At 45.8% G+C, this 27014-nt stretch overlaps 1 protein-coding gene across 1 annotated transcript in view; it reads left to right on the top strand.

Annotated features, from left to right (window-relative positions):
* The window catches only part of LRCH2 (leucine rich repeats and calponin homology domain containing 2), a 973671-nt gene that overhangs the window by 254815 nt on the left and 691842 nt on the right, over nucleotides 1–27014 (top strand). The window contains exon 3 of the mRNA XM_078688532.1: nucleotides 4113–4239. Within this exon, the coding sequence (XP_078544658.1) occupies nucleotides 4113–4239 (127 nt within the window). The remainder of the gene's footprint in view (nucleotides 1–4112; nucleotides 4240–27014) is intronic.

Genomic DNA, 27014 nt, shown 5'->3' with positions numbered 1-27014 from the left:
TTGGAATGTAGGGTCTCCACCTCCCAATATATTTCTCCTCCCCAAGGAATCATCCCCCTCACTAAGCAGAAGAGAATGAGGTACTAAAGGAGACTGCAGCGGAAAACTTGATGATGCCGCTACTGCTCCAGTAGCCCCAACTCTCCCATTAGGAGACGGAAGTACTGCAGCTGGGTTCCTGGGTGCACCTTCTCCAGTGAATAGTTGACAACCACCCTCCTCCGTTGCAGTCTGAGCAGCACTCTGGCTATCTGGGATCTGTGGGAAGTGTAACTTTGACCTTTTTCTTTTAGGTAATCGTCTTCTCCTTTTTTGTTTCTTATTCCTGTTTGCTCCTTTGCAGTTTATTAAGAGCCCACCGTTCTTTACTACTTTTGTTCCCAAGTCCACCAGGGGGTTTGGAGGTTGGGCTTGAGGGGCAAATGGATTTTGGACCCCCCCTCTATCACTCCCACGCCTTTTTGCGCAGCATGACACTCAATATTCTCTGCTTCCTTAATGGCTTCACCAGCTCCCCTTTTCCACTTGATAAATAATGGGTAAAGTGTTAGTGGGACGTGTCTCAGGAGAGGGCCCACTGCAGTTTCCTCAAAGAGTAAGCTTAAACCTACCTCTTCATTTTCAAGGTTGCAGGAAGCTTCTATTGGGGACAGTGAGAAGAGAGGTGTACCTGCTTGAACAGACACGTCTCTGTGCTCTACGCAGGGTGCAGATGAAGGGGGGCTAACATCGATTTGTTCGTCCAATCGTGCAGGTATAATGGAGGGGGGAATAATGGTGCCTAATTTATTTACTTTTTGTATTTCAAACAGCATTACGGAGATCATTTCCAGCATATGATCTGAACTAAAAACAGATTTCTCCAACAAAGACAAAATAGAACTTAAAAGTCTTTCAATGCATACAAAGAATTCCGAAGGCACTCCATCCCTCTCATTGCTCAACTTTGGTTGTGAACAAGGCAAAAATACATCATGAGCATCATAGACTGACTCCACAAAGTTACCATTCAGGGGACTTGTACAACAATATAATAGGGGCATTGAGAGGGGGGGGAGTTTACGGTGCAAATGTTCTTCTACATCGGACTGCTCATTGGATACCCGCTCTTCACAGAGTTCTTCGCAGGGTGAATGTTAATGGCTCCCCACCCCCTTATTTGAACATCAGTGTCAATGTCTGGGAGTGTAAAGTCTTCCCTTAAGTTGGGTTCTCCACTAAATGAAGCCTTTTACACAATTGCAACAATATCCTTCCCGGCATCCTCCCTAGTTCCTACAACGTCCCCAACCACATCCTCTACACAGGGTCCCTTGCCGATGTTCCCCTCCATAATGGCAACATATTTACCCTTGATCTTGCTGGATGATTTTTTTCTGCTCAATGAAGAGGATTCCTGATTCTGCTGGTTAAGAGGATGATCCGAACCCATGACTGCATGCAGATCAGCGTCTGAAGCGACAGGTATACCAACAGCAGGAAACTCCATTTTTGATAGATTCGAATGGGTGTATGGGCTATGTTGTGACTGTTGAAACCATTGGATTGGATCGTTACCACAAGGGCCAGGAACCAAGTTTGTCCTTGAAGATATATCTAATAAAGAGCTAATTGGTTCATCTTCCGTGCCTGATCTTATCTGGCCCCTTGCCCCTTCTTGGGACATTTTCGAACTCCCCGTAGAACCATAAAGGTTTCCCTGAGCTTCCCCTGTAGACAGGGGGGGTTTTACTAAGGCAAACTTGGAATGCATGCTATCTTGTCCCAATATTGCCTCTGCAGGAACGGTCAGGAGAGCTTTCCGAAAGAAACCTGTGATAGTTGATTGAGATTTATAGCAAAGATGTTGTCAATTTTTTGTTCCACTATATGATCTCCTCAATTTCCTTACACAGCTAGGAGATGAGGTAAGTACGCGACCAGAGCGTAATTTTTTAGAAGTCATCTTGCGCATAGGGTAGAGACTTACGCCGCTGAAATGCTCTTGAAATATACAGTACAGTTCATGCTTCACCTGGGGATGCAAAGGTTACTTGCTGGGCTTTAACTGGTGCCTAGTGCCCAAACCAGATCAGAACCGGCACTAAGGCTGAGGCTTTAGCTTAGGGTAAGACCACGGTGTTCTAGATTCCGTCCCCTGCAGCTCTACACTCGATGAATCGGGAGGCTTGAGACAGGAACTCGGCTCTCCTGGCAAGGACCGCTATAGCCCCCTCGCAGCCTCCTGCAAATCCCACGACTCCACGCTGCAACCTCTGTGTGCAGCCTCTGTATAATAGTCCTGCTACGATTCGCGGGATCCGCGGCTTGCCGAAACACTGCAGCAGGGCAACTCCTACGCCACTCCTGCTGTGATCCTAGACTTTCGCTATAGCTGCAGCACTGTAGTGCCTGGTGTGGCTTGCGGTTTCTCACGTTCGCAGTTCCGTGGTTCGCCTGGGCTCCCACTACCGCCACCGCTTCACCACCGCTTCAATCAGACTCTGTTTGTGATCCTCCTTAGAGAAGCCCAATTATCCTTGTGCCTCTAAAGTCAGGAGGGTTATTAGCAGATAGTCATACCCCAGAACTTTGTATAGAAATGCAGTACTTAGGCTCGAATGTCTCGAGGCCAAAATATCTCTTGTCGTGTTGTTAAATCACACCAAAGCAGAAGTGGAATATCGTTATCATCTCCATAGAATTGATGGCATTCAAAAGGAGACCTCCTGTTACAAGAACAAAACGCTTCTGATTAGATTCGAAAAGTAAAAAAATGCTAGCATGGGCCACCATAGCATACAAGTACCAGCACCCACTGCAAAGATTAAGTAATATAGAAATGAAAGCTAATCCCCGAGAGGAGAGCACCTCCAGGCGCAGTCTTCCACTCTCCAAGGGAAAGCTGAATACCTGTCAGCGGCACCGGGTAATGCAGCGAGGCGTCCATGCACGTTTTCCAGGTGCGGGCAAAATAACACAGCAAACGCCGGCAGTCAACGCTTGCACCAAACAAAGCGCTGCGGTTACGTGAACACCTCGTTAAAGGTCAGAGGTTTTGAGCTACGAGCTCCCAGGAATATGCGAGGAAATATGAGACTCCGAGTCTCTCTTCAAAAAGCACCGAGTGATTCCAGCGGGGAAACACCTTCCGCTACTCGGTCTGGCCAAATTGGCCAGAATGCACTGCTCTCTCGGGGTCGGGACTCGGAAGCTCGGAAACTAGCTCGGAAACTCTTGGCACGTTTCTTCCACTGCATTCAGTGTGTTTAAAATCCTTTTAATACATGTTGTGTGCCACCTGGTTGTTTGTCCGAATGAGACCTGTTTTTTTTTCCATTATCCTAACTGCTGACAGCAGGAGTATGCATTGGATTGCTGATCAAGGCTTGTTCTGTTCCTTGTCGTATGTCATTGATTGCAGCTTGGGCTTGTTGGCTGTTTGCCTTCATGGGTCCATATTGCGCAGTTCTTGAGTGCATTTCTCGCCAGACCCTCCTCGTCAGGTTTATTGCTTTGAAATTTAATCATAAGTTGAGTACTTTGCAGGGAATCTGCAGGTAGAAATATCCAGCAGAAGATAAGGTCACTTACCTATACTCATGATATTTCCTTTGGATACTCCATCTACCTGCATATTCTTTACCTCTCATCCACCTCCCCTTTATGATGAGAATTGTTGTATGTTTAATAAGATTCCAAATTAGTTTTTCTACACTGCATTTCTGTAAGTTTAACAATATAATATTAGCTTCATATTGTGAAGAAAAAAAGTAGGGACCTGACGTCCAAGACTCTGGGTGGCACCATATACTGCTCTGTGACATCACATCCAGTGAGGCACCAGAGTAGTATTGGAGCCATGGCACCATTTGTCGTACAAGAGAAGTATTTAACTTTTCTGGGTCCAGCGCATTGTCATAGGCCATCCATAGAGGGTAGAGTATCCACCAGAAACATCATTATCAAAGGTAAGTAACTTACTCCTCTTGCTTTCCTCTCACATACAAATAATCACTAAGCCCAGAACTCCTTAGACTCTCTCCAAAAGGATCTAGCATATCAAATATTTGTTTTTATTAACTTAAAACATGATTGATGAAACTAACTTCAGTTAAACTATTTTTTTCCAGTCGTAATCTGTTATCAACGTTGCCAAAATACCTGTTTGACCTGCCTCTTAAAGTATTGGTCGTTAGCAATAATAAACTTGTATCCATTCCTGAAGAAATTGGAAAATTGAAAGACCTAATGGAACTGGTATGTATAAAGACTGTCTGTGCAATTTTGATGCTGTATATTTGTTATGTTTGATGAACATGATATTTGGTACTCACTCATTTAATAGTAACTGTGGAGTGCTTGGTGCATTGTAAGTTGAAATATGTGTATCTTTGGAATGCACTCCTTCTCTGATCATGTCCTCCTGTTTTTCTTTCATTCCATAACTTCCCTTCCCTAACATTTTACATTTCACTACATCTTCCCCATTTCTGAAATTATTTGCAAGGTCAATTCGTTTTTTGCTTTAATTGCCTAATGCCTTCTAGGAGCAGTCATTAATTACCTATGACACAAAGTGCCCCCATGTCCCACTTTATTGTGAACCTAAGCGGCGATTGTGCAATATAAAGAGATGAGAAATAAAAAAATTGGAATAACCATTAGTAATCAGTGCATATACACATTAGTTTTCCTGACTGTCCTTGATTGCTTGTGGTTTTTATATGGATCATGTAATGCATTCTTTATCTCTGTCTTTGTTCAGTAATGTAAATCATTGTATTCTTTCATCCAGTATGTAGAGAGATGTGCCTTCCTGTTTGGTGTTATAGCAGCAATTAATTCCAAACTGCTGGCTTCCTTTCTCTTCATTGGCAACAAATCCAAATGAGGTGTGAAGTATTTCTTTTTTTGAAATAATTTGTTTATTGGCATTTCAAAGGACAAAAAACAGCAGTACAAGACATCAGCGCGTACACACAACGTACAGAGTCAAAGGCAAACAGCCATAAATGGTACATATTCATTGAAACATTGTAAAGACTATACCCCAACAGAGCAAATGCAACGAAACAGGATTAGTAGTCTTTGGCCAGTGTCCCCTTCCGGCACCCCCCGTTCCTCAGTCAACTGAGTACATCATACTAGGACTCACCCCTTCGTGCCTCTGGTGTACTGTCTAATCAGCAAGTGTGATGGACAAAGGGTAAGAGGCTACACACCTTCTGGCAAGGAGGAAGGCCATGTCCACCAGTCGTCTAAGGTCCTTGGGAAGTGGTTTGGAATAGCCTAGGATAGCCAGGAGTGGGTCCGGAGTCAATGTCAGATCAGTGATGCGGTTAACCTCATCGTATACCCTGCCCCAGAAAGTTGGGATTCCCGGACAGGCCCATGCCACATGGAGAAAATCCGAAACCATTGTCCCACATCTCTCACATTGTGGGCTCTCTCGGAGACCATATCTATGTAGTCGTTCAGGCGTATAGTACACTCTATTCAGAAACTTTAAGTGGACTAGTCTGTGGCGCCCGTTAAGTGATATTCGTTTAGTACTCGAACAGCAGTACTGCCACTTGTCATCCGTCATATCCACCCCAAGGTCTCTTTGCCACTCGATTCGCGATTTAGCGTATTCCATGTCCCTTTCCGAAATGGCTATGCGATACAACCTGGAGACCATGTTAGCGGGCGACTTAACTTTAATAATGGTTGTTAGGGCCGTATCCTCAGGGGGTTCTGCCATATCCTCTCCCAATAAATGTTTGAGTGCATGGCGCACCCTGTGAAACTGAAAACGAGGCATCAGCGAGTACGCCACTCCCTCCTCTACCACCTCTTCCCAAGTGCGTGCAGTGCCGTTGGCGAATAGATCCCCCATATTATGTAGTTTCGGTAATCTCAGCACCGCTATTACCCCTTTGTCTTTGCAGGGGGCGAGCCAATAGCCATTCAAGCGGAGCTAATGGTCCATACAGCAGGGTGCAAGCTTGTGCTTCCAGCATATGATGCCACGCATGCGTATCCGGCTTTAACGTTACTAATATGCCAGTGCGGCGATCTCGGGGTGAAAACAGTAGCGCCGGTAAGGGTGTAGGATCAGCGACAATGGTTTCGATTCGAATGTGCGGTATCTCTACAGGCCTGTGAATCCAATGATAAGCATGTGAGATTTGCGCCGCTCTGTAATAAAGTTCCAGATCTGGGGCTCCCAGACCGCCCATCGTGTTCGGCCAGGTGAGTATTTTCCAAGCCACCCGTGGCTGCTTGCCCGCCCACGCAAGTCGAATCATCAGCGAATGTAGTCGATGGAAAAAAGTTTTTGACAAGACCATCGGGATATTAATTAATAGGAAGAGGAGACGCTGCAATACAATCATTTTCATCTGAGAAACCCTCCCCATCAGCGACAGAGGTAGGCTAATCCAACTCTCAACGTCATCTTCTAGTTTGTGGAAGGGAGCTCCGTAATTTTCCCTCAGCACCTCCTCAGAGTCTGTATGCAGTCGAACTCTGAGGTAGTGAACCGCGTCCGTGGTCCAAAGCAGCGGATATTCCGGGTCCACGCGCACCGTGGCAGGAGTGAGTGGGAACATAGTGGACTTATGCCAGTTGACATTAATTCCGGAGAGGGAGCCGAACAACACCACCTCCTTCAAAACTGGGGAGAGATTGATCTCGGGCTCCCGGACATATAGTAGGGTATCATCCGCATATGTGGATACAATTAGGTGATAGTTCAGAAATCGTATACCTCTTTGCCCGTGATATTCACATAGAGCACAAGCCAGTGGCTCAGTCGTCAGAGCATAGAGTATAGGAGATAGGAGGCAGCCCTGTCTCGTGCCCCTGCAAATTTGTATAGGGTCTGTAACCAAAGAACCAATCCGGATACGGGCCGTTGGAGCAGAATACAACGTCGCCAGAAGTTGAAGGAAGACCGCCCCCACACCCATTCGGCCGAGAACTTGTCTCATGAAAGGCCACTCGACCGAATCAAAGGCCTTTTCCATGTCGAGGAAGACTGCCACAGCAGGCACCTCCGGGCTTGTGTGCTGCATGGCCGCAAAAACTGTCCGAAGGTTATAAGTCAAATTGCGGCTAGGATACAAAGCCCGCCTGCTCCGGAGCTACCATCATAGTGACTAAGGGGCTGAGACGGTTGGCCAGGATCTTTGCAAAGATCTCCTCATCGATATTCATGAGCGACAGGGGTCTGTAGGAAGAACAATCCTCCGGCGGTTTCCCAGGTTTAAGTATAGCAACCAGTATCGTTTCATTCATGGTCGGCGCATCACCCCTGAGGAACAAATATCCTCAAACAACGCGAGCAACTGCGGAATCAGCAGATCCGAGAATACCTTATAAAAGGCAACTGTATGGCCATCTGAAGTAATCAGGCTGACACAATATGTTCAGTAGACCTTCAGTTTAATGACCGTTAGCCTCCACAGCTTCCAGAATACTGCAGGCAATAACAACACAGCAAGCATTCAAACATTAACATTCTATTGTCAAGGGAATGACATCATAAGAACTATGAAGAGATTACTACAACATCTCTCTTCTTTCCCTTTGAAATGAAAGAACAGATAATTGAAAATACAAGGAGGGAACAAAAAAAAAGATAGAAATGAGGAATGAAAAGAGAAAAAAAAACAGAGACGAAATGGACATTATAAATCCATTCGACAAGGTGTGACACGAATCCTACCACTTCTACGTGAAGGCACCTATTTCAACGAAGATTCAACAGAACCCAGATTTGCTTTCTGAGAAGGTCGAGTTCCTAGAGTGTTTGGAATTAGACCCAACTGGGGTACAACTCTCTCTGGCAATTTGTAGACTCTAGAGAGATTCCACCAGTTTTTCCCATTGACTCTTACCACACAGCGTGCAACGGCATCAACCTTCACAGGTGGACTAAACTTTGATAACCCTTTAGGTACATTGTGAGGGGACTTGATCTTAATCCAATCACCTACCGAAATTTTAGACTTGATGTCTTTCAGATTACAAGGTGGCAATTGTTTGGAAAAGCAAGCTACATCATCTGACATTCCCTTCTTGGTGAAAGAACCCCATGTTTTCATCCAAGCAGGACACAAGTGAAAAGTAGCTTCTCTGCCTCTAAAGAGTTTAAATGGACTAGAACCAGTAATCGTACTTTGAGTCGTAAGATGTGCCCAAAGCATATTTTGTACAGCTTGTTTTAGCTCAATTTTCGAAGAAACAGCCCATTGAATACATTCCATAAGAATTCGGTTATTGCGTTCAACAAAACCATTTGCTTGAGGGTGGTAAAGATCAACACGCTTGTGGGAAATACCAGACTGGCTTAAAAATTCAGACATCTCCTTTGAGGTAAATTGTACTCCGTTGTCGGATACAATTTCTTTTGGGAAACCCGCTCTTGCAAATAAACACTGGAAGAACCTTATAACTTCCTGTGAGTTAAGGTCAGACATAAAATGTACCTCCCACCATTTGCTGAAATAATCAGCCACAACCTAACAAATTTATACTTTCTTGGCAGTATATTAAATGGCCCTACAAAATCGACAGCAAGTTTCATCCAGGGCCCATCAGGAGGCATGAAACTTAGGAGAGGAGGTGAAACTATCTTTACAACCTTGTCACTTGAACAGCATGTTAAACAACTTTCCACTACATTGTTTATTTGACGATCCATAGAAGGCCACCAGTAAAATTCACAAATTATTTTCTTTGTACTAGATTCTCCAAGATGTCCCTCATGTCCAAAGTCAATGATGCGACTTCTCAAAGATTCAGGAGGAACAAACCTCTCACCTCTCATGATCATCCCTCCCTCCGCCAAAGTGAGCTCATCCGCAATTTTAGCAAAAGGATGATAACAACTATCAATGTGTTTCTCCTTCGGCCAACCTGAAACAATGAATTCTTTTATGTTTTTGAGAACAGAATCAGATTCCAATGCACCAAACCATTCATGCGCGGTAAAACACCCTACTGAACATGCATCTACAACTGCAATTAAACACTCCTCATCAATATTATCTTCAGAATCATGCTCTGAAATAGGAAGGGGAAACCTTGAAAGGAAATCAGCCATGGTATTCTTCCCTCCCGAAATGTGAGCAACATCAAAACTATATTGGAGCAATTTCGTACTAAGTCTTGCAATTCTTGGAGTATGATCTTTTACAATTTTGCCCTCCATAATAGGAATAAGTGGCTTATGGTCAGTAAAAAGATTAAAAGTTTTTCCCCATAAGAAGCACTTAAACCTTTTTACACACCAACAACAAGCCAACAGCTCGCGCTCAATGACAGAGTATTTTTTTTCACTTGGTCGCAAAGCCATGAAGCAAAACCCACAGTATATTCTTTTCCATCTTTAACTTGTGAAATAATACCCCCTAAACCATGTAAGCTTGCATCAACAGACAGGGTGCATTTTAGATTGGGATTAAATGGTGCCTCAGCAACGTCGGAACGTCGGAACACAAGGAAAAGCGTTGGACTGGATCATCTCGTTCCTCGCCGGAAGAACCCAGAGAGTCCGCCTCCCCCCATTCGAATCAGAGGCCACCAAAGTCATCTGCGGCGTACCACAAGGATCATCACTCAGTCCCACACTCTTCAACGTGTACATGAGTCCCCTCGCATCCATCGCGCGACAACACAACCTCAACATCATCTCCTACGCGGACGACACCCAGCTAATCCTCTCCCTCACCAAAGACCCTAACACCGCCAAAACCAATCTACATGAAGGAATGAAAGAAGTAGCCGAGTGGATGAAGAACAGCCGTTTAAAACTAAACTCGGACAAAACGGAAGTCCTCATCTTAGGATCATCCCCCTCTGCATGGGACGACTCATGGTGGCCACCGGCTCTGGGCACAGCACCCACACCTACAGATCACGCCAGTAACCTGGGCTTCATCCTAGACTCCTCCCTCTCGATGACCAGACAAGTCAACGCCGTCTCATCATCATGCTTCAACATCCTACGCATGCTCAAAAAAATCTTCCGCTGGCTCCCCACCGAAACAAGAAAGACAGTCACCCACGCACTAGTCACTAGCCGACTAGACTATGGAAACACCCTTTACGCCGGAACCACAGCCAAACTTCAGAAAAAACTCCAACGCATCCAAAACGCCTCAGCCAGACTCATACTGGACATCCCCCGTCAAGCTCACATCTCCGGTCACCTGAAAGATCTCCACTGGCTTCCCGTCAACAAGAGAATAACGTTCCGTCTCCTCACCCACGCACACAAGGCCCTCTACGACCTAGGACCCGATTGCCTCAACAAACGACTGTCCTTCTACACACCCACCCGCCAACTACGTTCATCCAATCAAGCCCTCGCCGCAATTCCGCGTATCAATAGATCCACCATGGGAGATAGATCTTTCTCCTACTTAGCGGCCAAGACCTGGAATTCTCTCCCCACTCACCTCCGCCTTACACAGAACCACCTCTCCTTCAGAAAGCAGCTAAAAACCTGGCTATTCGATATGTAATGCACCCACCCTCCCTCAAGCGCCTTGAGACCCTCTGGGTGAGTAGTGCGCTATACAAATTACTGAACTTGAACTTGAGAATTTTGCAAGACCCCAATTCTTTTTATATCTGTATAAATTCATTTTAACAGAGATCATCCCACACAAAAGTGGCTCTTTTTTTTAACAAATCCCTCATGTGTAGTTTTACTTGCAAAATTAGGGATACACTTAAAGTAGAATTCACACATTCCCAAAAAATGAAGATATAAGTTCTTTAGAGGATGGACAAGGAGCATCAACAATAGCCTGAATGAGACCTTCCCAGGGTACAATACCTTCTCCTGAAATCTGGTGTCCCAAATATTCAATTGACTGTACACCAAATACATATTTTTGTTTGTTTGCAACAATCCGTCAATATTTTAATCTTTCTAGAACACTAATAAGATTGTTGTCATGAGATACTTTAGTTTTACCTGCAACCAAAATTTCATCCTGAAAAACAACCGCGTCGGCGACACCATCCAGCACATTTTCCATAATGTGTTGAAATACAGATGCCGCCGACGCGAGTCCGAACGGCATTCTCCTGAATTGAAAAGTGCCTATAGGAGACACGAAGGTAGTCAAATGTTTGGTTCTCGAATCTAATTCAACTTAATGATATGCTGAAGCCAATTCGATTTTTGAAAAAAACATTGCACCTGCAAACTTTGATAAAATATCATCAATACGAGGGAGAGGGTGAGAATCAACCCAAATTTCTCTATTTACGCTGCGCAAATCAATGCAAACCCTAAGATTGTCATTTTTTTTTCACGCAACGACCAAAGGCGACAACCAAAGGGATGATTCAATGGGTTCAACAACCCCGGATTCACACATCTTCCGAAGCTCAACAGATAAATCGTCGCTGACACTAAAAGGTACATTTCGCAGCTTGTGTTTTATCGGAACTGCACCTTCTTTTACTTTAATGAAATTTTTAAATCCAGTTATACATCCTACATTTTCACCCAAAACCTTGGGAAATTTACCAAACAGAGACGATGAAGTTTCATCAAGCCCCTGTTCTTCCACTACAGACACCTGTTCTCTAGTACCTGGTCTAAGTGTCATCCCAAATAAACCCTGATGGTACCATCCTAAAATGTTGGCCCTTTCTTGGCTACATACGCCTTTCCTTTAATGCACCGACCCTTAAATACAAGAGATGTTAAAAAAAAAAAACGGACAATTCAGTTTTCCTGCCCTCATAGGAAACAGGACTCCTGTCTGGTGGAGTAAGTATCTTGTCACTCCAGGTTTTTTCAAATAACTCATCAGTTATCATTGTCATGCGTGCCCCAGAGTCAACTAAAAGATCAAGAGGTTTGTTATCCACTAATATTTCCACCACAGGATCAATGCAGTCTTCTGAATTGTCTTTGACAACAACTACTAAATCAGTTAAGGAGCTAACAACTTCACCAACAGCTTCATTTGAATTGTCTTCTTCAACATAAACAGCATTTACATTTCCTCTAAAATTGCATTTTGAAAAATGGCCTTCTTTACCACATTTGTGACCGGAAGCAGCTCTAGCTGGACAGATCCTAGAGTTGGGGAAATGTGCCGCAAAACCACATTTACCTCACATATTCTTAGAAAAAACAACTTTTCTCTCATTCTTATTAAAAACAGACTTATAATTTTTCGACTCACTTAAGGGTTTGTTTGCTGAAACTTGCCCTTTAACACTTTTATCCCCACTGACCTTTATTGCGCCAACAACACCTTTCTCTGGTTTCAATTCCATGGACGCTTTTTGAGACAAATCAATACTTTTAACTATAGAGATTGTCTCTTGTAATGTGGGATTTTTAAGAGTGAGCAACTTCTGTTGTACCTTTTTGTCATTGGTGTGAACAACAATTTGATCACGAATAAGTTGTGACGTAAAATGTTCGAATTCACATTCAAATGCTAGTATACGAAGGGCTGCAACACTCCTCTTGTTCCTCTCTACAACACTGAGATCCAAGATCCCATCGGTGTATGTGCAGCAACTTTCCGATGTGTAGAGCACGATCTTCGAGTAGTACAGTTTAAATCCAAATTCCACACTTTCCTTTCCTTTCTACAACACCGAGATCCAAGATCCCATCGGTGTGAATCCTGTTCACAGGAACTTGAAGGAGCAAAGATCCTCTCAGATATTTAAATCCAAACGAAAGACAAGCGTGTCACTTGAACTGAAGAAAGGATGCACACGTGGGTGGAGGCATTAACGGTCAGTCCTCATCGCCAAAATTGAAGTAATCAGGCTGGCACAATATGTTCAGCAGACCTTCAGTTTAATGACCGTTAGCCTCCACAGCTTCCAGGATACTGCAGGCAATAACAGCACAGCAATCATTCAAACATTAACATTCTATTGTCAAGGGAATGACATCATAAAAACTATTAAGAGATTACTACAGCATCACTAACTGGCGCGCCCCCGCCTACATCCCAGACAGCGCCAAAACAACCTCATCACGTTCTGTCGGTCGCATTAAGAATTCCCGGTCCAGGTTAGATAACCACGGCAATTCGATGTGCATTAGGTAATCCAGGATATGTTCCTCCAGCGCAGGCCCTCGGGAGACATACAAGGCCGCATAATGTTCCGGAACTTCTCCGCCACCTGTGTCTCAGTGAGTGGCGGGTCCGTTGGGAGTGACCTCATATCCGGGATCGCAGTCCTGTCTCTGCGCTGTCTGACAATCCGAGCCAATACCATTCCCAGGCATTCCCCCTCTCCGTATACTCTAGCAGTGGCATATTTCCCCAGATGTTTCAATTCCGCATCTGCTTCCTCGTAATATTCACTTAACGTCTGCGCAAGGTCCCAAGTAAGCCCTTCACTCCTGTCAGTGATGCGCAGCGCCTCCAACTCTTTCAGCTTTTTCTCCAGAGCCTCCAGTCGGTGCTGAATCGATCGCAGAACCCCCGAATGTTTAGATATAGTGACCCCTCTAACATACACTTTGAAGGCCTCCCAAACAGTCTGGAACGAATCCACCGATACCACATTAGTCTAAAAAAAAGTCTCGATGGACGTGGCCAAATCTTCTCTAAATACACTGTCAAGTAGTGAATAGGGTGGGAAACGCCACATAAACGGGGGAATACGCTTCCTTGGCGAGACAATAGAAAGAAGAAGTGGCGAGTGATCTGAATAGGTACGGGGTAAAATCGTGCAAGCTTGGACCTGTTGGATTAGGGGTATTGAGGCCAACCAGTAGCCAATTCGAGTGTGAACATTATGTGGTGCGGAGTAGTGTGTATAACCTCCCTGCTGTGCGTGCCTGTGCCTCCATACATCATAGAGATCCAGCCTCAACATCGGCGTCTCTAAAGTGCTGGAAGAGGCCGAAGGGCGTCTGTCTGGGCCGTCTGATCTGTCTTTATCGGGGTGCCTAACCAGATTGAAGTCTCCTCCCCAGAGAACGTAACCCTGCAAGTGCAACTGGGCTTTTGACATCAGATTGGTGTAAAAATCTTGGTGGTCATAGTAGGGGCCATAAATATTAATTATAAACAATTCCAGACCCTTCCCGCAGCATTTGGAAAAAGCAAAGGTCCCTCCCTATCTGTCTCTAGGGGTGTCAGTGTAATCGAAGCCTTCGGGTTCACCCAAGTCAATACCCTCCTAGCGTGTGAAGTAAATCCTGCCGCATGAACATTGCCCAGAAGGCCTTTAGTGCGCAGAATTGGGCTGTCCGGATGGAGATGAGTCTCCTGAAGGAGTGCAATGTCAACCCTTATGTCTAGTAAGGTAGTGTAGTACTTTCCGGACTTAACGGTGATCATTAAGACCCCGTACATTCCAAGTCAGTAGGACCAGAGAGTCTAGGGGCCCTTCCGTTGGGACCGCCGTCTGGTCTGTAGTAAGGGCCTGAGTCATGATAGGGTGTCAAGAGTATGTATAACTGTACTGTGCCTTGCTCTAGCTGTTGTATAATCTACAGGAGCAAAACCCATCAACCACGTTGGGATTGTGGTAGGTAATATTGTACAGAAACAAGGTATCCCAACTGGTATTGGTTAAAGACAATTAGCAATGTACATGTTTTACTCTCCCCTCGTTCGAGGAGTTCTGCTCATTAGCAAATGGGGTGTCTTCTGGCTCCCCTCTTGATCCTCTTCCCCATAAATTCTGGAAATCCTTTCATGAGGAACTCTTCCAGCCTTTATATTCCATATGCCACCAGTCCTTTAGCACCCCTACGGTCCCAGATTGCTGGAAGTTAGCAGTGGTCTCCCCTCTCCTAAAAAAATCCACTCTCGACCCCACCTGTCTGTCTAACTACTGGCCAATCTTGTTACTTCCCTTCCCAGTTAAAATCATGGAAAAGCTTGTGACCCGGTCTCTATCCAGCTTCCTGTAAAGTAACATCTGCCTGGATGTGGCCCAGTTTGGATTCCAGCCGGCTCACGGTACGGAGTCGGCACTGGTGGTCGTGTTGGACACACTTCGATCACGGGTCGACAGGGGTCGAGCAGCCTTCCTAGTGCTGCTCGACATGTTGGCCGCGTTCGACACGGTCAGCCACTCAATTCTTGTCAACAGGCTGGAGGAGGCCGGTGTAGCAAGATTGGCATGAGATTGGCTGATGTCCTACCTTCAGAATAGACACCAGGTGGTGGCTTTACCTCCCTTTCGATCTGGTATTAGGAGAGTGGGACAGGGTGTACACCAGGGGTCTGCGATCAGTCCCATTTTGTTCAACCTGTATCTTTGCCCCTTGATCAGTTTGATCAAATCTTTCGGCATTTCAGTGATTAACTATGCCGACGACACCCAGCTCATTTTCTCCCTTGAAGGAGAAGATGCGGTGTCTACAGAGACTTTTCATCGCTGTATGACTGCCACTGCCGACTGGTTGCAAAACAACTCCCTCCAGTTTAACAGCTCCAAGACCGAGGTACTCTACTGTTCCTCGGACCGCGTTCCGCGTCCTTTACCGACTGACCTTTGGCCTTCTTCCTCCTTGGGCAATGTGGTGGCGGTGGATTCTGTCCGTAACCTCGGAGTCATGTTTGACTCTAACCTTCAGTCGGACGGCTTCGTTAATAAAACTATCTCCACATGTATGCTGCTACTCCGTACTTTGCGGAAAATCCTCCCCCTGCTCCCGATCCAGGCTAGGCCAGAGGTGGTGCGTGGCATTATCCTTAGTAGGATAGATTATTGCAATGCACTGCTTTTAGAGGCACCTGGCACTCTGATCTACAAGCTGCAGCGCATTCAAAATATGGCTGCGAAGCTAGCTCTCTCCAGGCCGCGCGCTGCTTCCTCCTCCCTTGCACTTAAAGACCTCCATTGGCTGCCAGTCCAGCAGCGTATCCTTTTTAAATCATCCTGCCTGGTCTTTAAAGCTCTACATGACCAAGGCCCAGTCATGCTTCATAACCTCTTCTCTTGGTACCACGCAGTGAGACCTTTGCGTTCCTCCTCAGCATATCTTGTGGTGGTCCAGAGGATTCATAGGCTACGGATGGGGGGTCGGTCCTTCGGACACGCGGCTGCTAAGCTGTGAAACTCCCTCCCCCGGTCTCTGAGGAGCTTGAAGGACCTGCCATCCTTCAAGAAAAATCTAAAAACCTATCTTTTCCCTAGAACAACATAATAAAGTGTCTATGTAGCTGGTTCAGTAATGTCAAAGCGCCAGGATACCCTATGGGTGGCAGCCCGCGCTATACAAGTGCACAATACAATACATACATACATGTTGAAAAACGCTGTATGGTCGACGGCGTTTCGATCCTCATAATTCAGGATCTTCATCAGGACTGGGTTGATAAGTGGACAGTGTTAAAGATTAGAGTGGCTGGAAGACGGGGTCCTGGAGGGGTTGACTTCGAGGAAGGGAAGATCGGTAGATTGGGGGTGTAGTCATCAGATCGACACACCGGGGGTAGGGCCTAGAGGCTGGGGCCCGTAGAACGGGAACCGCGGGTCAGTACTGGAGGTGTCAAGCGGGAGTAGAAATTGTGTCCCCTCAGGGGGGCGGCGATCCAGAAGTGATCGATGTGGGCGGGGGTTACTCTCTCGGCGTTGCTGGTCCCGATTGAACCCAGGTTGTCCACTTATCAACCCAGTCCTGATGAAGATCCTGAATTAGGAGGATCGAAACGCCGTCGACCATACAGCGCAATTGAAGGCGCGAACATGCAATGTGGTTCACCTATGACTATTGCCAGTCTCCAAATGTACAATAATACAGCTGGAACCACAGTATTGCCATAACTCACTGTATATATTCCTGCACTAGTCACCTTGCGCCAAATTCTTTGCTGTTCACATTGTCACTTGCGTCGCCACTGTGCACATCACTTGCACCCATTGAGCACCAAGTACAATTAGGGTTGTACCAATTTGTTTCTTTACAGTGCTGCTACAACTGTAATTTGTTTTTCCTTGGTCTTGGATAAATATGATGCCACCGGCACATCTATGACTAACTTATGAGTCTCCTTTGTCCTTCCTTACAATGTTTTTCAACATGTACATTGCTAATTGTCTTTAACCAATACCAGTTAGGATACCTTGTTTCTGTACAATATTGCTCTAGCTGTGTTGCATTGTCAACAATAACCCAAACATCAACATTAATTCTCCCCATCAATTGTGTCCCTCTTGCTTACATCACCAAAATAAGGTGCAAAATATCCGCCAAGGACCGAAGTCCCGGCAATCCAGAACACAGAGACAACATTGTGAACCGTGTAAAAAACATAGATTCATCATTCAAACCACACCTAGTTCCCTCCCACGCCTGCCCAACCCGAACTTGGCTGCGATAATCATCCCTCCTACCCGAACAACGCCCGCCCCACACCTCCCGGCAACCCTCAACATAAAAAAAAACATTCCACATGTGGTATTCACGCTGGGGAGATGTAGCGCACTAGATACAAAAAACGCTTTAGTGTCCCGTAACGACCGTCCCCCGCTCCAAAAATGGGTAGGTAATGTGAGCTGCACAGTAGTGCAGAAATTTGTCTACGCTCTGTGCCCGCATCTCCACCTATGAATAGGGCATCTTATTACGTCTAGCCTCCCTCACCCCGTCCACCACCACCCCGCAACTCTCAAGGTCAACTGGGAGCCGCCACCACCCCTCCGCTCCCCCTTCCCACAGGGGACGCACAATAATGTATTAATGAAACTAATGAACCTGGAATTTGATCCACCACGCACTTTTCCAATCACTCTCCCCGACCACCCCCGGCCCCCGATTCCTACGCATCAAGGCATCTTGAGGGGGGGATAGGGGAAAGGCCCCACAGGGGCATTAAGGCCCCTCGTATTATCAGGTACCAGTATCATCTCTCCTAATTATCCAGCATTCACAAACAAAATACTCAGCCGTTAGTGTTCGTATTTCGTGGTCAGTCCTGTTCGTCCAGAGCTCCACCAGCCGCCTCATCCAGAAGTGCCCTCTCTGGGGAGGGTCATCGCTCCTTCCGCCATTCTTTAAGGGCTTTCTGCAAAGCTTTGGGGTCAGTGAAGATCAGGGAACGTCCCTGGCGGTTGACCCGCAACTTCGACGGGTACAACATCGCGTAGTCAGCCCTAATTTCCCGCAGTTGTCTTTTCATTGGTACAAACAGTCGTCTCGCCTCCTGTACCTTGGCCGTAAAATCCGGGAACAGGGAAATCGTCGACCCCTCGTATTGCAATGGCTGTTTCTCTCTGGCAAGTCTAAGGGCAGTGTCCCGATCGCTGTAGTTTAACAGCTTCGGGGAGGTCCACCCGGTTTCGGTGTTGGACCCAGAGAGCGATGAGCCCTCTCAACGACAAACATTGCGGAGAAGACGGTGTCCCCCAGTAAAGTCCTCAACAGTTTTTCGATGAAGAGCTCCATATTTCCCGTGTGAGTAGTTTCTGGCAGGCCCATAATGCGAAGGTTACAGCACCGAGAACGGGCCTCCAAGCCCTCCGTATTATCCTGTGTGACCTGGAGGACCCTCCCCAACTGTTTGTGCTCCGCGTCCAGAGTTGTGTGGGCCTCCTTATCTCCGTCAGCCTCCGCTCCGACATATCTAGGCGCTCGGCGTGTTTATCCAACCTCTCGGCCATGCGGTCCATTCGGTAAGAAGCGCATCCATCTTGGTCCCTAAGGAGGCAATCCCGCCCTGCAGGTTTTTCTCCATGGCTATCAACATGCCACAAATGTCTTGCTGTTGGACCTCTCCGGGCGGATCCTGGTCACCGACCCCCTCCTCCAAAGCCGTCTCGCTGGTCTTGGACCTCTTAGGGTCAAACGATAATTTAGGTTGGATTCTGTCTACCCGCCCCATTGCGGGCTATAAAATTTCAGCGCAGGACGGCGCCTTATTTTATTTATTTATTTATTTTTTATTTCAAAGGTTTTATATAGCGCTACTGGACCCAAGAGTATCAGAGCGCTTTACAAGGCAGGTGAAAACAAACAATGAAATAAACTAAAAATTTAGAAAGAACGAGTTACAAAATGATAGTGTAATCAGCATGTCTAATGGGGCAAAGAGAATAGAGATAGAAATTAAGATGGAAATGAATAAGGAAAGTTAGGCGAGAGAGGGGGGTGAAGAGAGGGGGAGTAAGAGTATGAGGGCATAGAGAAGAGGAGTGCATAATAGAGGAGAGAGGAGTGAACATGTAAGGTGTCATTAACATTAGATACTCCAATACTTGGAACATGTACAGTGTCAGTAACATTAGATCCCCCAATATTTGTTGAGAAGAAGTATTTTTAGTTCTTTTTTAAGAGAGGGTAAGAGAGGTTGCAACGGATATCTTTTGGGAGAGAGTTCCAGATTGTGGGAGCGTTTCCAGAGAACGCACGGGATTGGGTCTATTGACATTTTAGTCTAGGTGGGATCAGGACAAGGTAGTTTGTGCTCCTCAGGGATCTAGAGCAACCTGCTTTGTGTAGTTTTGCTGCAAGGTAGGAAGGGGTGTTTTGGTGGAGAGCTTTGTGAGTGATGCAGGCAATCTTATAGGTGGATCTACCTTCTATTGGGAGCCACTTGAGATTTTCTAGGACGGGGGAGGTGTGATCAAATTTTCTACAATCAGAGATGAGTCTAGCAGCAAGGCTGAGGACAGATTTAATTGAAGCAAGATGGATTTTAGGGGTGCAAGCCAAAGTGGCGTTGCCATAGTCAATCCTGGAAAGGACCAGCGATTGAACAACAAGTTTGAAATCTTCTGCAGGAATTAAAGGTTTAAGTTTCTTAACCCCTTCCACGCTCATGACGAGCTCAGCTCGTTATGAGGTACGCCTGTCGTACGCTCATGACGAGCTCGTCATGTAACACGGTAATTGCGAATCTTTAGCGCACAGCGGTAAAATGCTTAGTGCGGATGGGGTTAAGGTGGAGAAGGGTGAAAAGAGCGCTTTTGGATGCATTTTTAATGTGGGGGATGAGATTAAGATTCTGGTCAATACTGATGTCTAGGGATTTGACAGAATTAGAGGTGGAGAGAGGGCAGTTTAGAGCTTTGATGTCATTTAACCAAAGTTGAATGGGAAGAGAATTATTTTTGGGGGAGAAAATCATGATCTCTGTTTTTTCGGGGTTCAGTTTGAGATGGTTCAGATGGAACCAGTTTTGAATTTTTTTCAGGGTCTCATTGAGGTGAAGGATGTCTTTGTGAGATTTGATCTTGTAGTATAATTGGGTGTCGTCAGCATAGAGGTGGTAGTTGATATTAGAATGTTTGAGGATGAGGGTGAGTGGTTCCATGAACAGATTGAATAGGGTAGGGGAGAGGGTGGATCCCTGAGGGACGCAGAGTGAGACAGGTTGAGGTTTAGAGAGGAAATGGCTAAGCTTGATTTGTTGAGATCTATTTTGTAGGAATGAGGAGAACCATTTGTATACCGTGCCTTCCAAACCGAATCGATCTTTGAGAGTGCTGAGAAGGGTGGGGTGGTGGACGGTATCAAATGCAGCTGAGAGGTCTAGAAGGATTAGTACTGAGGATTCTCCTTTGTCAAGGGAACGATGAATGTCATCAATGATATTAAGCATAGCAGTTTCTGTACTGCATCCCTTTCTAAAGCCGGACTGGAAGACATCAAGGAGGTTGAAGGAGACAATATGTTTCTCTAGTTGTAATAGGACACATATTTCAAGGGCTTTGGAGAGGAATGGGAGGTTAGAGATTGGACGAAGGTTGTTTGGATCATTTGGGTCAGCTGTGGTGTTTTTGAGAATAGGCGAGATTTGACCAAGTTGAAGGGAGGCAGGGACACATCCAGTGGACAGAGAGGAGTTGATAATTTTAGTCCATATGGGGGCAATGATACATTTAAGTTTATGAACCAGCAGGGAGGGGAGAGGATCTTTGGAGTGGGCAGAAGGTTTTAGTTTGACAATGATATTAGTGATCATAGATTCTGTTACTGGACTGAAATCGCTCCAAGAGGCATTGTTTTTAGCAGGGGGGTTTGTTTTCGAAGGGTATCCTATTGGAGTAGAGCAGGGAGGGGAACAGAGGTATCTAGCGGTGTGGAAAAGGTGGTCGAAGGAGAGTTATGAGTGTTGGGGAGGGTGTGTAGGAAGGTGGTAGGTTGGAGTGAGAGTGGGAGGGAAGAGAAGGAAAGTTCGATCATGTTGATTTTGTTCGTAAAGAAGCTGTCAATTTCTTCGCATTTGTCAAAAGAGGCTAATATTTTAGGAGGGCCAGTGGAGGTTTGTTTTTTACAATGTTAAAGAGTTCTCTAGGGTGGTTTCTGGCCGTGTCTGTCGGGGTAGCACCTCTCCTCCACCGCGGGGCGACCTCCTCGCCACAAATCTTTCAGACGCAGCTCTCCGCGTGGTATCCGCCACAGGAGTCCAGCAGGGTGCCGCTGGGAGACCACATTTACACAGTACTGTAAGTTCCGGAGAGACTGCTGGCCGAGGGCACCGCTGCGACCCTGGCTCACGCCTCAAAATCAGGTCCCACACCCAAAGGTATCCTGTGTAGCATCTGCCGCCTCACTCCTCTCTCCACCGGGCCTCTAGAAGGTAGGGATCAGAAGAAAAGAGCTAGGAACCCAGTATGCGCTGTATGCGCAGGGGCGGTGGCACGGATCTCCAGTATTCCCCAGTGCAGCAGGGTTATCCCTCAGCAATGGTCTCCGTTGTGCAGCAATGTCTCAGGCATCCAAGATGGAGGTCAAGCCACCGCTAGTGCCTCTTCCAGGTCCAAGATTCCACTGCGCTCCCAGAGGCCGCAGATGCAGAGGACCCACTTCAGCGTGCGCTCTCCCCCTGGCCAGTGCACCTCACGACAGTCCGCAACCAGCCATGCAGCGCCGTCTGGATGGTTGCCGGCAGTGTCCGGGAGGGGGGGTCGTAGCGCCTCACACAGTCTGCACAGGCGTAGGCCTACCACGGGAGCACCCTAAGTCCACGGGCCACAGCAAGACGGTGTCAGCTCCGGGGCACTGCTACTGCAGTGGTCGGCCCGAGGCACTCCAGACGCTCCCCTCTATGCGATACCAGGCCCCAGGGACATGTCGCACTTCACCTCGCGGCCGGGATATGCCGTCCCGCGCCGCTGCTCTCTCCCTCCCCCCCCCCCCCCCGCCTACCTCTGCCGAATCAGCCCGGGTGGGACACACGCAGATCTCCAGCACGTGGGTGGGGCCCAAAGCAGCTCCGCTCACCCCGAATGTCGCCTCAAGCCTCGGCGAACAGCCGCGCCGCAGACCAGCAGGCGGAGCGGATCCAAGGGGCCTCTCCTGGCCGGGGCCTGCCTCACGTCCCTGCCTTCTCCGGGACACGGTCTCGCCTCAGCCCAAGCAGCGGGAAGGAAGCTGTATCTTGCCATCTTAGAAAGCCCTAGGAAAAGGTTCCCCACAATATTCTGACTTAAAGCAAACCGAATCTACTAAACATTCATGTAGCTGGACTGTGGTAATTCTGTTATGATCAGGAGCTGTTACTAGATAGTGAGCATGACAAAAAAGGCTTACCAGCCTGTGTAGAACTGTCCACCTTTGTTTCTAAGCTCTGGAAGTGTTTCCAAGGATTAGAAATGCTGGTCGCCTGTAGATTGAGGGACTGAAAAGGTTGCATTAGGGCTCTCTCTTTTTGCACGGATTAGTTGACCAGGGAATGGGCTGCACCGAAGTGTGCTGGAAATCTGGGTAGAGTAAATATTGTGTCTCTCCCCGACTTTTGAAATGTACTGGGTTCTTGGTTGGAGTGAGTGGCTGAGTCTGCCTCGCATTGCCGAACTGGGCATGATTTTGACTTGTTGGCGGTCTCCTATGCGGATGACTCCCAGCTGGTTGTCTCTTTAACATCTAGGAAATAAACAATTGGCACTTTGTTTTGATAAATTGCGTAGTTGTGTGTCAAGTTGCTGCCTAAAGCTGAATGGTGATAAGACTGAACTAATGCTATTAGGAAACCTAGCCATACATAGACCTCTGAGTAGCTGACCTAATGACATTGCAACGCCCCCCCCCCCCCCAGGACCCCCCCAGTCGATCACAAACCAGTGATAAAAAATCTGGGAATCTGGTTGGACAGTTTGCTAACAATGTACCAACAAGCATATAAATTGTCTGGCATTTTCTTCTCGCTACTCAGAATGCTCAGGTATTGATCCCAGAGCATCTAAAGAAAACGGTCATTCAATCCCTCATAGTTTTCCATCTGGACTACAGCAACTCTCTTTTTGTGGGCTTACTCAAATACGTAATAAAGAGACTTCAGACCGTGCAAAATGCGGCAGCAAGGCTCCTTTGAAAGGTTCCTAGTTAGGTACCGCAAGGATTAGGTTTAAATCCCTTTGTATTGCTCATAGGGCCATAAAAAACGAGGGTCCAGTAAAGCTCATAGAATTGGTAACCACTTATGCTTCAAGTAGACACAAGATATCCCCACATCTTCATCTCCTCAGTACAACCAGGTTAAAAAGAATGAGATGGGGCGGAAGATTGTTTGCACACTTAGTATCGAAGTTGTGGAAGGAACATTCACCCAATATCAGAGCACTGGAAAATGAACTTTCATTTAGGAAGAAACTTAAGACATGGCTGTTTCCCTGTTAATGTATCAGAGGCCCAGTTCTCAGCTCAGATCTCACCAGCGCGGGGAAGTCCTCTGGTAGCCATGCGCTTTACAAAATACAAACATACATAGTGTGGTGGAGCCATGACTGAAGTGAGTTGTTGAGCGGGTGTCCCACTGCTAAACTGTGACATGGACCCAAGAGGTCTCCCTAGCTGTTTGGGAGCTTTAAGAGTGAGCAGCAAGAAGCCACCTGATAAGTTTGAATGCATGAGAGTTCATAATCATGGAAAGTTACTGACTGCCACTAATCTTCTGACCCTTGTAGGGCAGAAAAGTTGGCGGGTAACTTTTTCCTGTTTTCACTCTGGTGTAAGAATGGGCTCCAGTGCTCACTTTGTGTAATCCACATTGATTAACATTGTCTTTTACCATACTGTTTGTCATCGTATTGTCGTATACAATATTTGTCATTTGATTATAAGTTTTCTCAATTTTGCTAAAAACGTTCTTGGGTATTTGCTGTTCGGTTTCCTGATGTATTATGGATTTGGTGCTGCTTAAATCCCTAATGTCAATTTTCTGGAGAAAAGTGTACAGCTTTGTGCCATTATTTTCAGTTACGCCTAAGTTTGTTCAGGGAAATATATTCACTAGTAATTTGGATGTCATCCCATGCCAGTTTCCTATTAATAAAACATGCTCTAAAGAAATGTTGTTTAAATTCCCGGACCACTACCAAATGCCTATTCGTCCAGAACATATTGCCTAACATTCGCCACCTTTCTTGCAATACTGTGCCTCGCATCTCTCATAGAAACTCTCTCATGAAAACTTAAATTAAGTAGCTCAATTGCCAACTTTGATAAATTTGTTTGCCTTTGGCATTTACCTTGGTAGCTAACACAAGGTATATTTCCCCTCCACCTCAGGATCATTGTGTTAACAGCAGGCACTCTACACCACCAGAGTTACTTTTGATCCCCAGGCATGGAAATTGTGGCTTAAGCAGGTCATGTACATTTTTAGGTAGCCTTATTCAAAGAGCATATTCTTTCCTCAACAAAGCTAGAGTGTTACTAGTGATCTCTGAGTAGCAATGCTTATGCTCACAGCTCATGTTCTTTAAATTTGCACTCTGCACTTGCACCATCTAATATATTTGGGTTTTTCTCTTTCTGCCAACTATCATGATGCACATTCCACGTTCCTAAATGCTGCCCATTATGTGTGGAGCCTCTTCGTAAACTAGGTATGAATCTCGTTTTACAATCAAGTACTGCCCTGGCTGCACTCCTGTCTGTTCCAGCCCTTGCTTAGTTAATGAGCAGATGAATGCCCCTCCCTCTATTAAATCAGATATTTGTTCTTCTAATGTTCCCCTGTAGCTCCAGCTAACCCTCTGCATGTTCAAGGAGACAGATGTGGTGTCTGAACCCACCCATTTCAGAGGGCTGTGAGGCAAGTGGGAGCTACTGTTCCCACACTTGGGATTTGAGAGCTTTTACACCTGATGTCCTGGGGCCCGACCTACTGTGGATCCTTAACAACTGGGCCAAGACCCCCTTCAGAACTTGACTTTCCTATTGTAGTAATGTACAATGTACCTCAGCAATGTACTTGTATGTAAATACTCATTGTGTTTCGCTGCCTGTGCTAATCTGTGTGTATTTGAGTAGCACCAAGGAGATAGAACCTGGGGCTGGTGATCATTATGTTAAGCTGGTCAGTTGCACCTGACGTTGCCCACTGGATGGATGGGACCTTTTTTTCTTGGATTAAACCTGATTCTTTATTCTCAATATTGAATCTTCATTTATTTAATTTCAACTTAATTTTACACTGGCGATGAGCTGAGGAAGTAACCGATTCTTTTCAAGCTTCAAGAAGTGAGTTTTTCTTTCCTCAACATGAAGTATTTGGTCTCAACAACCTGGAGCATTTTATGAGGAGGAAATCCAAAGCAACCTCTGAAGTTTCTATCTACTACATCTCCTTCTCACCTTGAACTCTAAACACTCACCTCACCCTTTAATGTTTAGAGGCTTCTGTGAGCAGTTCTTTCACAAAGCATTCGCCGCACACCTCACCTCTTGCTGTGTTATTGGGGTTGGGAGGCTCTGGTGCGGGCTTTTGTGTGTTAAGACAATTCACCGTGACATACTCAACAGAGCATACCTTGGTGTGAGCAGCATTTTCACAAAGTAATTGCTGCACACCTCACCTCTCACTGTGTTTATCGGGGTTCGGAGGTTCCGGTTCGAGCTTTCGTATGATAAGACAATTCCCCATAAGCTGCTCAACAGTACATACCCACTTGAGTTGAGAATCATTTTGCTTCTCAGCGTTTAGGTGTGAGATTGGAGGCCATCATATATCTACTCCTCACTGAGTATGTAATTTTCTTCTTATTAATGTTCAACTTTTATAAAGAAATGCCTGCTGGGATTTAACATCAACGTTTACAAGCCTATTTACTTTTGAATGCTATTTAAATTCTTACTTTGACGTCGTACTTGGTGGAGTTCTTGAGAATCTGCACATTGGTACACTCCTTTACAGTAAGTGCGTAACGTGGTAGTCATCTTGGTGAAACCTGAAGTTTGAAGCTTTTCCTAAGATTAATTATGGTTTCCAAGCTTACATGTTGCAGCAGCGATTTCGGATGTTCGTCAAACTTTCGTTTCAACATCGAGTAAGACTTACTTTTATATTGGTATACCTGACGTTATCTTTTTACTTCCGCAGACTTTCTTCCCAACCACAAAGTGATTTTCAAGGAACTATTCTGCCACTGACTTTAACTTACTTTGTTCATATGTTTATTTTCTAAGGACTATTTATTCCATCAGCACTTAAGTTAACTGTTTTCACTTTCACTGGGTTTAAGTTAACCCCACTCATTTTCAGGTGATTTTAATTGAGACTTTTGCTCATTTTGTTGCATTTATCCTGTGTCTTTAGCAATTTTCTATATATGGTCTAGTCATTCCTTTCCCTCATTTTATCTTTATATTTTTTTTATTGACACTTTTGGCCTGAGCTAACCGGGTACTTTCACTTCAAGTTATAATTTTTGTTCCTATGTGTGTTAGATCATGCAAAACGTTGCAACACCACCTTTCTTTCTTTTATCTGCTGATGATCCCCCCATCAAATTGCAAAAGTGGACAAAGGTTTTTGAAAGATATGCCAAAGTGTGTGGCACAAACCTCAGCGCAGAAAGGTGAACTGCTCTTCTTCTGCATTGTCTTGGCTCTGAAGGTCAAGAGGTGTTTGATCATTTCCCTGATATTGACGATCAAAGCCTAAATGAGTACGAAATATGCAACTTGACAAGCTTTACTTACCCAAGGTGATCACTATCCTAGAACGTTATCGTTTTAGTCGCAGGACACAAAATGAGGGAGAGTCTGTGGAAAACTGCATTACTGCTGTAAGAAAGTTAGCTTCATCATGTAAGTTTGGTGCTTTGGTGGAGGAAAGGATACATGATCAATTCAT

This window comes from Lissotriton helveticus, chromosome 4_1 (assembly GCF_964261635.1).
Source record: "Lissotriton helveticus chromosome 4_1, aLisHel1.1, whole genome shotgun sequence".
NCBI classification, from domain to species: domain Eukaryota; kingdom Metazoa; phylum Chordata; class Amphibia; order Caudata; family Salamandridae; genus Lissotriton; species Lissotriton helveticus.
This window is presented reverse-complemented; position numbering and strand designations above follow the sequence as displayed.